A 12,494-nucleotide genomic window follows, 5' to 3' on the forward strand; every position below is an offset into this window, starting at 1 on the left:
AGTCTCTAGATTCTATTCCAATTAACCCCTCCTAATATGTATATTTTTCAAGACAGGTAGTGGAAAGATGATATTGCGACCTTGTACATCTACTCTATTAATCACTACTTGATGAGTTCATAACTCATTTTGTTCATGGAGTGCGTATACGTGACGTCTCTTTTGAGACTTTAGATTTGTAACAAAACTAGTCATGCTATATTCATCCAAGCCCTGAACACATATAGAGCACACTTCAATTCGATAGTTGAAGCAGAAACCGACAAATAAAATAGGAAACCGGTGATTAGGCTAATACTAACGACTTCTACGACAGTAGTAGGTGGTTAATTTCAACATACAAAAGAACACAGTAACGTCTAGTAAACAAAGTCGTTGTCTGCCACAAAACTTATGAAATCTCAACCAACTCTTGTTATCTTTATGACTAAAAGAGTCAAAAGCCTGAGATCGTAAAGAAATCCCGATTTGGTATTGTTAGTCACTTTTTATACTCCCGTAGCATTTAAAATGCATAAAACCATATGAAAAAAACGTTATGAATTGATACTTCAAAATTCAATTTTTTCAAAGAGACAATAAAAAGAAATTTATTTGATCTACGCACAATCTCTATATACTGCTATACCTATTTGATTGGGATCTTATCACTTATCTCTTCATGTTTTCAATTTCGTATGTTTCAAAATACATTCTATGTTTTTGTATTGTTATTACTGAGACCAATAATTTTTTTCTTATTGTAATGATATTTTAGCTAAAAATGTATACAAAATATGTTAAAATTGGTCGCATGTATCATGTATGCAAATAAAACTTGATTTGCGTACTTCTTTGATGAATTACTAATCAAGTAACAGTTGATTTTATAGTCATAATTTAACAAACCCTGATTTTCAAGGTGAGTCTATATTTTTCTTTCTACAAACACTAAGTCATGTGGGAATGGGATCTCTGTTGAAGGTAAAAGTAAATAGTGGGAGGTTAGAGATTCTGCATGCGCATTGTAAAATAGTGTAACCATCCAAGTTACTTCTTTAAAGTACACATTTTCGTTATGGACGGTTCATAACTAAATTCATGATTATAACACAAAAGACTTTATTATTGCTAAGTTTGTCATACTATATCATTCGAAAAAGAAGGGTTTTCATACTATAATATTTATTGAAACTTTCAAACATGGACGTATTAGTAAAGTCTCGGTTTAAACGAAACTTGTCCATCGTGTCAATGACAATATTATTAGTGATCTACTTGACCAATAACACTAGATCGTGATATGGGTAATACTATTAGTATTGAGATTTCTGTGACATAATTATTATGAAGACATTTGCAGTGAATATATCATTCTTTTTCCTAACTTTTTCGCTCATAATTCCGTTGATCTGACGACATATTCTCGCTCCAGCTTTATGAATTTCTTTCTAGAGACATGTACGCTAAACCAATCTATATTATTTTCTAACTCGAACGTGGTTATGTTTATGAAAAGTTATACTTATATAGTTTGATCATGCACTAATTAAAATAAATTTCCGGGGTTAGTAGCCAAAAATGGTTGTGCCTGTGTATTAATTCTTATTGTAATACCCGAATGTATTTGTAGTAGCTAGATACTTGATATATTAAACTGCTTAACACTGATCAAATGAATCCCCTTAGTATTAAAATGAAAGCAAAAAAAAAAGAATAACTTTGAAAGAGTAATATATTTTCGAAATTGCCATTTTGACGACGTGTCGGCACGAGGTTCATTCTCAGACCCTTTTTAAAAGAAGGCTTACTCACCTTAGGATATTACGGTTATTGTCATTAGACAAACATGCATATTCGTATGAAAATGATACATAGTGTCATGACCGCATATGTATATAAGGAAATAAGTCAGTTTCGTGATTCGAGAATTTTTGTCTACGTGATTTTTGCATTCATTCTCACCTTCTATATTTGTCCTGATTTTTAATGAGATTTATAATGTTCTTTTGTATATGGAAACCCAATTATTATTCATATTAAATAGAGAGTGGAAAGTGCTTTTTTTTCAATGAAAATTGAATTATTACTCATATGGAAATCGAATTATGACTCATATTAAATATGAGAGTTAATTAAAATATTTTTTTCGGAATCAAATTTTGATTAATCGATTTTTGCATTCATTCTCACCTTCTGTATTTGTCCTGATTCTTAATGAGATTTATAATGTTCTTTCGTATATAGAAACCCAATTATTACTCATATTAAATAGAGAGTGGAAAGTGCTTATTTTTTTGGCAATGAAAATCGAATTATTACTCATATGGAAATCGAATTATGACTCATATTAAATATGAGAGTTAATTAAGATATTTTTTTCGAAATTGAATTTTGATTAATCGATTTTTGCATTCATTCTCACATTCTATATTTGTCCTGATTTTTAATGAGATTTATAATGTTCTTTTGTATATGGAAACGGGAATTCGGCCAAAAAAACATTGAACATGGCGAGAATGGCCAAAAGAAACATGGACTCGAGACTGGCCAAAAAAAGCCTGAACTTTTGTTGACTTTTATCAGTTTATTAAGAAACTTTGTTTGACCGACCAGATTAAGACACCGTTAACTAACAGTTAAGACGGTGGTTAATCAATCGTTTAATAAAAACGACGTCGTTCTGAGATGGAATGAAACGACGTCGTTTTACCTACTTTTATTATCAAAAATATGTTGTTCGTGTGGGTCGAACCTGAGAACTCATGGCCAAATGACGAGGTTTCTTGCCACTAGACTACTGTCACTTTTAAGAATATCCATAACATGTTTTCTTTTATTGAGTATTAAACAAATCTAGAAAAATCTAAATTCTTTTTAAAAAAATTCTAAAAAATCTTAAAAATTCAAGAAAATTCTGAAAAGTAAAATTAAAATTGAAATTATAAATTTAAAAAAAAAAATCAAAACATTAAATTTTTTTAATAAAAATTAATGTATCTAAGATCATTTGAGCATTTTATCTTAAATACATTAATCATACAATTTTTTTATAAATTAATATATTTGTGATAAAATAGAAAAAATGATATTTATCACCCTACATATGTTTTTCATTTAATTATTATCATATTTTAGGAAAAACATTTGTGATAATATCATTTGTTTATTGTATCTTAATTATCATTTGTCTATTTTATCTTAAATACATTATTTATACTAAAATCTATAGTGTGATAAATATCATTTTTATTTTATATTACATAAGTTAATTTATTTAAAAATATGTTTCAAGTTTTTTAATCATTAAATTTAATTCGTTGCATTTTTTGAATTATTTTAGATTTTTTTGAAATTTTTAATGTATTGATTTTTTTAAAAAACTTATTTGTAATTTCAATTTTAATTCTACTTTTCAGAATTTTCTTGAATTTTTAAAATTTTTTGGAATTTTTTAAAAAGAATTTAGATTTTTGAGATTTGTTTGATACTCAATAAAAGAAAATATGTTATGGATATTCTTAAAAGTGTCAGTAGTCTAGTGGCAAGAAACCTCGTCATTTGGCCATGAGTTGTCAGGTTCGATCCACGCGAACAACATATTTTTGATAATAAAAATAGGTAAAACGACGTCGTTTCATTTCATCTCAAAACGACGTCATTTTACTTAACGATCTTTGCAAACGTCGTTTAATCATTCTGTAACGGTGTGTTTAATTTGGCGAGTCAGCGATAACTTTGTGTTTATTTTGGCGAGTCAGCAATAATTTACCGATTAAAGTTTAAAGTCAAATATAGTTCGGTGTTTTTTTGGCCAGCCAATATGTTCGTGTTTATTATGGCAATTCGTGCAAAGTTCATGATTTTTTTGGCCGAATTCCCATATGGAAACCCAATTATTACTCATATTAAATAGAGAGTGGAAAGTGCTTATTTTTTTGGCAATGAAAATCGAATTATTCCTCATATAGAAATCAAATTATGACTCATATTAAATATGAGAGGGCGGGTATTAAATATGAAGTTCTCTATTGGTATGTTTATAAATTTATAATTTCTTTATACGCGAATCCTCTGAGATTTAAGTATTTTCGAGTAATAAGCAATCTGTCCGTTTTACATTTATAATCAATGCATATTGCTTTCTACAGATTTATATGGAGCAATGGTAGCAGTAGGAGATATTGACAGAGCTGAGATAGATAACCAGAGCATCCACTTCTCATTAGTCAATATAGAGTATTTTTTAATTATTATTTATTTTCATAATTATATTAAACACCGATATGATCCAAATATATGAATGGTATTACGTTCTTTCAACTAACAGGTATGAACACATGCACTGTGTAGCACACGGAGAGATTGCTCAGTTTTTACATTTTTACTGGAACTCAACCAATGCTCTTGTTGTCCTATGTGTGTTACATTTCTGGCAAATTGTATGGGGTGTTGGTAACTTATATTCTAATCCTTTCAAACCTGAATTTGTTTAATATATTAAACGTTTATTATGATGTTCCCTTTTTTTATCATGATCAGGTGGGCTCAACCAAGTGAGAACAATTGATGGATTTTCGAGGATTTTATTCGAGCCTGACGATGTGCCAGAGATCCAGTCTTTCAGAAAGAGGAAACACCATTTGATACCAAGATATACATTACATAATATACTAACTTAAATTATATTGTTTTAATAGGATTCCCTTCTATAACTACTAAGGAATTTGGCAAGGATGCTCTGCTTACGATCTTGAATTTTTTCTTTTTCATTAAATCTGTTTTGTTGTTTTCCATTATGAGTTCACACTTTTTTATTTTGGTGTTTTTTCATTCGGTTATCTTTTAATTTTAAGCTTTTATTTATAATATCTTTTCCACGTAATTACTTCTTAAATCAAATAAACCTGAAATTATATATATATATATATATATATATATATATAACATTTGTAATTGACCGAACAAGTATAATGTTAAACATAAAAACAGTGCAAGTATACGGTGCTTTATTAGAGGTCATTATCCAATTAAGTGTAACATGATTTTTTTTACACTGCAAAAAAATATTTATTCATAATTTTAGACAATTGTGAATTAATTCACAACAAAACATAATTATTATATAGTGTATATTCTTCTAAATATAAAGCAATAAATACAAGAATGCTAATAATGGCAATAAGGCCCAATATATCTTGTATGTAGATTATATTTCATTTTCTAAAAATATGTATTTCTACATTCTAGATAATTCTCTATAATATATTCAGAACAGGAAAATAACATTTAGTATTTCAAAAAAAAAATCTAATATCTTATATACTGCCCGTTTATATTATATTTATTAGACTTTAATATTTCTACAATGTATTCTTTTGGTTTTATAAAATAAATAAAGTTGGAAAATAAAATTTTAAAGGGCTTATCTCACTCCGCGCAGGGCACGGATCTCACCCTAGTATCATTTATGTCTTATGGCATAAAATTTGTATCAGTGTATAGACATTTTCAGTTTATAATGTTTATGAACTGTGAAGTGTAAAAAACTATTTCTCAAAAAAGGGTGTGAATAACTTTCTTTGGCTCTGCTCTATATTTCATTCTCATTATTAGTTACATGTTTGGATAGATAAGACGAGCAGAATAATAGTTTACATGTTTACAATATCAAAAATGATCTGGTCCCGACCCAAATATTTTTTTTAATTAATCCAAAACTGGCGAACCGAAACTAAGCCGATTATTTTTTGGGGAGTTTGTTTGTTGGCATTCGTAAATCCAGTTGTTTATAATGAAAATTAGATATTTATGTCGCTTATCAACACAAGTAGGTATTTTAGAAATAGTAAATTTCGAATAATGAAGCGTTTAGCCTTTTTCAAGTTTGTCGTACTACTTAATCATGTTTGTGTGGTTTAATCAAATAACTTAAACGTGTTTACGACGATTCTCTTTTTTCTTTCTAATAGATACAAATATATAAATCTATATAAAGCATGTCTGTATTTTAGGCTGGTAGTTGAAGACTTGAAGAGGCCGTCATCAATTTCATCATGTGACAGACATTTTTTTCAGTTTCCCATTTATAATAAGTTTGCATGACCTAATTTTTTCGTGTGATCGGACTTAAAATTCTGGGTGTCTCAACATCCGTCATTCTGATCGGACTTCAAAATTCTTAGGATTCTGTAATGGGTATTTTAGTTTATAACATCCGTCATTAATATTTTATAATTTAAGTTAATTATATTGCAACATGTGTAGATGGATCTCTCATTTTTTCTGATATCTCATTTGTAGAGCTGGGAATCTGAATCTTTACCCGCGGGCCCCGTCTCATTTGACCCGCTGCGGGGCGGGTGCGGGTCAACAAATTTAAAAATATGCGGGGCGGGTGCGGGTGCGGGTTGAGCATATTTTCTGCGGGACGGGTGCGGGTCGATCGAATTTAGACTGCGGGTACCCGCCAACCCGCAAAATAAAAAAAAAAAACTTTTTTTTTATTTTTTGTTTATAAAAATATGTTTTTATTAAAAAATAATAATAAAATTACGAATATTTAAAATAAAATTATTAAAATATATTATTTATATTATTTTTTTACAAAAAATATAAATAAAATAATTATTTTTTATTTTTTTATTTTACCCGCGGGTCCCGCGGGTCACCCGCTAATTTATGCGGGGCGGAGCGGGTCTTATTTTTTTCAGTTGCGGGTCAAACGGGTCGGATTTTTGAATCAAAAAAATGATTCGACCCGCAGCGGGGCGGGGCGGGTCGGGGCGGGTCGACCTGCAAACCCAGCACTACTCATTTGACAGACTTTTCTAACAAATCTAAATTCTTTTTTTTTCTTTTTTAAATTTTGTTTATATATTGGATAAAAACTTATTGAGATATTCCCATTGTGGATTCTCTTAGAATCTGAAAGGACTTTCATATAAATGTGCATATAATATTAATATATTTATTTAATAATTAAATAAAATGATATTTGTGAGAATGTTGTTAATTATGTTCCTAATATTTATAAAAAATTATCTTGAAAACTTTTATATGACGGATTTGGATGCATACTTAAATCTTTCAAGGTCCAATATACATATTCATCCAGAATACAACACTGGAGATAACAAATGTAACATAAAAATGTATTTTAATATTTTGTTTCAAATCTCCATTATTTATGTGGTCATAAAAGGAATATTTTCAAAATAAGAACTAAAAGATCGACGCTTTTGGAAGTCAACTATTTTATGACAATTTTCGGTATTTTCTAGAAAGTTAATATATAAGCAAACTAATTAGCTACGTCTTAACTCATAACTTGCAAAATAAAACTTGTAACCTCTTACATTTTTATCATAAATTGTCTTGTAAAAACGACCAGGAAAAATATAGATAGATTTTGACTTTTCGGCAAGATTGATGTGTTTTACGGGAGGTTCCTATCCACTGAGTATGGATAAATACAACATTAATGATATGGCAATCACATTAACCGCATGACGACGGAAAAAATAAATGATTTATTCAACTTAAAAGAAACAGTATGATTTTACGGAAAATATCCGTTTATATCCACATTTTATAGTATAGGAAATACTAAAATTTAGTGAATTACATAATAGCAACTATTTATACGTATATCAACCAGCATTAAAGCTTTCACAGAATTCACGAGTGTATATAATAACCAATTAAGAGAAAACAGTATTTTAAATACCATATTACAAAATTTGAATCAAGAGAATTAGTAAGTTTTCTTCAAAATCTACATCCTATCAAGATAAAAATTTGGCGGACATATTGTTATAAATAAACAAGCCAGAGATATTTGTCACCTTTGTTAAAAAACAGAGAGATATGTTAAGTTCTTAATAAGGCACAAGCCTTAATAGTCAAAAAGACACAATGCTATATAAGTTTCATAAACATTTCTTCTGTAATTAATAAAAATAAAATGGTCAAATATTAAACCGTGAAAAGTCTAATCTCTCTCCCACTCTCGATTTGCCAATAAATAGAAGATAATTGCCACCAGACTCTTTCACACAAGTCGTTACTGATCGGTTTCTAAGATTTCACCTTCTTTTATTCTCATCTTCTTCTTTGTTATGGCGGAGATATCGGGAAATGGCCACAGCGATGCCAGAGAAGGAGCAGTGGTGGTGAACATCAATGAAGGAAACGAACATCAACAACAAAAAGAAGCTATTCGTGTCCCAAAACCCATGAAGAAACAAGACTCTCTACTCTCAGTCTCTGTCCCTTTCTTACAAAAGGTGTTCACTTCTGTAACTCTCAATCTTCAAGAAACCTTTTTTTTTGTTTCATTGGTGTTCACTCTCTGTTTAGAAATGAATTACTTTGTTTTTATTTTATTATAATTGCTCTGTTTTCAGTTGATGGCTGAGATTTTGGGAACGTACTTCTTGATATTTGCTGGTTGTGCATCAGTGGCTGTGAACGCTCAACACGACAAAGCCGTGACTCTTCCAGGGATCGCCATCGTTTGGGGACTCACTGTCATGGTTCTTGTTTACTCTCTTGGTCACATCTCCGGCGCTCATTTCAATCCGGCCGTCACAATAGCATTCGCTTCTTGCGGCCGTTTCCCTCTGAAACAGGTCAACACATTCACACATACCTATTATTATCGATTGAGCTTTGTTTTTATCTGTCATTGTGAGTTTTATGAACAAACTAGAACCTTGGCGTTTTGTGTTTGATAGGTCTAGCTTAGCTGGCGTCTTGATTGTGTTGCACGAAATTACTAACATTTTTAACCAATAATAGATCTAAGTTTGATCTAGCTAGAACAATAACATTGTTTTGATTGTACAACGATTGTTTTATAGTCGCTTCGTTTTTAAAAAATCTATATTCTAGGAAAAACTTTCCTTTCAAAATTATACATTTTTATCTTTTCAATGCAATTTTTATCAACTAATAATGATTAATCGTAAACTTCAAAAAATTAATTGCATTTACTGAATTCTTATTGTTTTAGATTTATTGAAAATAGATAATCACAAAAAAATTATGCATTTAATACTAAATTTAATATGTTTTATTAATGTGTGTGAAAAAAATTAAAACATGTAACTTTTAAAAACAGAAGAAGTATTTTTCATGCAAAACTACCGTTTTTCTTTCGAAATCCAAATCTTACAAAATAGTATATCCATAATCTTCAGTTTAAGGGAGTTTTTCAACTGATCCAGTCTTTTTTTTACAACTACAAAAGTAACTATGATCCAGTCTTTTTAATGCGAAACTAGTGTTTTGACCCGTGCGTCCGCACGGGTTTATGTCCATGTATTTAACATTTAACACTTTCGTAAACATAATTGTTTAGATGTTTTAATTATATATTCATAATTTTTTATAAAGTTGTGTTCTGCTCGATGTCTTTAGCGATCATTTATAAACTATGAGATTGTGTTTTTTCATATATAATGTTTCTATTGATTCTATTTGAAAAACTAAAACTTAAATGGAAAATATGAAAGTTTTAAATACAGTATAACTTCTTTAAATTAATAATCTATAAATTAATATCTCTATAAATTAATATAATTTCATAGTCACAAATTGAGTTTTTGGTTCAATTACTATCTCGATAAATTAATAATCTCTATAAATTAATAAAAATATAGTTTTAGTATAGTCCCAATATTATTAATTTATAGAGGTTTCACTGTACACTTGTTGATCTTATGAAATTATAATATTTAGACAAAAACATTTAAAACAGTGCTCGCATAATATTCCTTCCGTTTCAAAAAGATGTATATTCTAAAATTTTCACACTTCTTAAGAAAATACGAAACTTTTTGACAATAAATGTATTATTTTATGTGTTTAGATATTTCCTATGATTTTTAACCAATCAATATTTAATAAATAAAATTAATGTTTTTGAAATTTAAAATTTGCTATTATTACATACATTGAAAATGTAAAATAGAGATTTTTTAGAAACAATTTGTTTTCTAAAACATAAATCATATTGAAACGGAGGGAATATGAAATAAGAAAATACAAAATAAGTTAAGAATTTTTGCTAATTTTATAAGGACTAATTTAAATTAAACAATTGGCCCCTTTCGTTAACATAAAAAATTGGTATTTGGTGCTTAACAAATTAACATTAAGATCATTATAGACTTAAAACATGAATGAAAGCCTGTTTTTTCCGAGAAAAAAAAACAGAAACTCAGTGTTCTTTTGACCAAAAGTATAAAAAAACTCAGTGTTCTTCTACGGACAATTCACATCCACCACGAAAGTTTAACCTTATCTTTTTGTGGGTGCTGATGCTTTTCATGGTGAGTTTTTTTTTCTATACATGGAGAAAATTGTTCTTAGATTTGAAACCAAGATAATTCAATCGATTGCTACTGCAGATTTCTGCATAAAGGTTTGCTAACAACAGTTCTTTCTGCAAATAAGAAGAACTGCTATGATAATAAAAACGGTTTGGACCTTCCCTAAGGCGAAGAAAGAGTTTCACCACTGGTGTTATTTTCTTTTCTTTTGTTGCTGTTAGTGCTCTTGAAGTGACTATGACTGGCTTTTAGAGAAAACTAAGTCCATCCCCCTGAGAAACATACGTTCTCTGCCTTACCAGTTCTCTGCCTTACCAGAAACACAAAACTTTTGAGGAATCATACACCCTTCTATAAAAGGACGCACATTAATCCAATGATGAGTAACCAAAAAACTCTCAGATGTCAGGAGATGAAAGGAGAGCATAAGTGGTAGATCAGAGAAGCACGACACACAACTGATATCATCCGGCCATGGCGGTTGAAATTACCAATTGAACAATTAGCAACCATGAATCTCGCCTGAAATATTCAGATGAGACAGAAAATCGCCAACCCAAAAGGGCAAGGGACCAACGCCGACAACAAACCAGACAAACCATTCATTAAGTGCCGGAGAACACTCCCGAAGGGAGACAAAACCCACATCAGATTTGACGCAGGACAAACCCCATGCCATAGAAGAGATGCAGTGTTGAATTCACCATAGAAACCATTAAAAATCGATCATAATCGCCATGGAACAGGAGAAACGCAAAGAAATAACGATTGGTGAAACCCAATCTCACCACCAGCAACGGACAATTGCAAGTTCATTAAAAGTGAATCAAAGGTAAGTAATATGTTAAAACGATATATTTAATCCAGTGGCATAGATATGTAATTATTTAGGAAAACTAAGGGCTATTTTCTTTTTGTACTTCAGTTTTAATAGTTTAAGATTAAATGAAACTTCCTTAAATTATTTATATTATTCTTTAATATTTTAGGTTCCTGCTTATGTGATATCACAAGTGATCGGATCGACTCTAGCGGCGGCGACTTTGCGGCTGTTGTTTGGACTTGATCATGAAGTTTGCAGCGGGAAACATGACGTGTTCGTTGGAACATTGCCGTCAGGATCAGATTTGCAGTCGTTTGTGATCGAGTTTATCATCACTTTCTACCTGATGTTCGTTATTTCTGGCGTCGCCACCGATAATAGAGCGGTTAGTATTTCAAAATCTTCTTATATATGCTGATGGCTAATTGTTGGGAACACTTTCTATTTTAGTTAAAGTAGTCTCATTTTCATAGAAATATTGTACTTTTTAAGGCTAGCTTTAATTAAAAATGGACCCCAACATTAGATTTTATTTTTCTCTTTTATTGATTTCGAAATTTCACTACTAGGAAGATAATTTTACTTGAATTTTCTCTTCCCTAGTTAATTTCCTTTCGTTCATTTACCTACTTTTGTTGTTACAATGACCTCAGCAATTGCACATGTAGTCTTCGACTCTTGTATTTTTTCAGAAACTAATTAATTTCGAACTAAATGTAACAATCAGATTGGAGAACTTGCCGGACTAGCAGTAGGGTCAACGGTACTACTTAACGTGATAATTGCCGGGTAATATATTTACTCATAACATCTCTATTTGCTAATTGCTACTATTGTGCATATTTATCTTTTCACCACTAAAACATTACACATCTGTGTATACTTTTGTTATAAGACCGGTGTCGGGAGCTTCGATGAACCCAGGAAGGAGTTTGGGACCTGCAATGGTATACAATTGCTACAAAGGAATATGGATCTACATAGCGTCTCCAATTCTTGGTGCGGTTGCGGGTGCATGGGTTTACAATACGGTTAGATATACCGATAAACCGTTGCGTGAAATAACCAAAAGCGCCTCGTTTGTAAAAGCTTTGCAAAACGGTAGCTCTCGTTAAGGAAAACAAATCGATGGCTACGTTAAGTTAGTCATCAGATGTTTAATTAGTTGTATCAATCTAAAGTAAAGGGGGTAATTTGGTATTTGAGTTTTTTTTTCTTTTTCCCAAGGCACTAGCGCAGGGACGCACTCAGCTTGAGTGAGGGGTGTGGCATATGATCCAATATAATTTTTGTTCTTCTTTTAAGTAATTAGTTGTTATCATATGTGCTATATACTAAATAAGTTTCTGGATCCA

The 12,494-nt window shown here is 30.5% G+C and overlaps 1 protein-coding gene across 1 annotated transcript; it reads left to right on the forward strand.

The window, feature by feature from the left end:
• Positions 1-7,861: 7,861 nt before the first annotated feature.
• On the forward strand, positions 7,862-12,494 carry LOC108841722 (aquaporin NIP1-2). The gene is made up of 5 exons (XM_018614477.2): positions 7,862-8,267; positions 8,388-8,612; positions 11,306-11,524; positions 11,867-11,928; positions 12,035-12,494. Exons 1-5 carry the CDS (start codon positions 8,100-8,102, stop codon positions 12,252-12,254), a joined length of 894 nt encoding a protein of 297 aa, XP_018469979.1. The 5' UTR covers positions 7,862-8,099; the 3' UTR covers positions 12,255-12,494.

The sequence above is a fragment of the Raphanus sativus genome, chromosome 2 (assembly GCF_000801105.2).
Source record: "Raphanus sativus cultivar WK10039 chromosome 2, ASM80110v3, whole genome shotgun sequence".
Taxonomy (NCBI): domain Eukaryota; kingdom Viridiplantae; phylum Streptophyta; class Magnoliopsida; order Brassicales; family Brassicaceae; genus Raphanus; species Raphanus sativus.

Bases quoted from the DNA above. Each gene is read 5' to 3' on its own strand.
- LOC108841722 (XM_018614477.2), top strand. From the start codon at position 8,100: ATGGCGGAGATATCGGGAAATGGCCACAGCGATGCCAGAGAAGGAGCA. The intron at 8,268-8,387 runs GTGTTCACTTCT...CTCTGTTTTCAG, and splicing joins CTGTCCCTTTCTTACAAAAG to TTGATGGCTGAGATTTTGGG. The intron at 11,929-12,034 runs GTAATATATTTA...TTTTGTTATAAG, and splicing joins CTTAACGTGATAATTGCCGG to ACCGGTGTCGGGAGCTTCGA.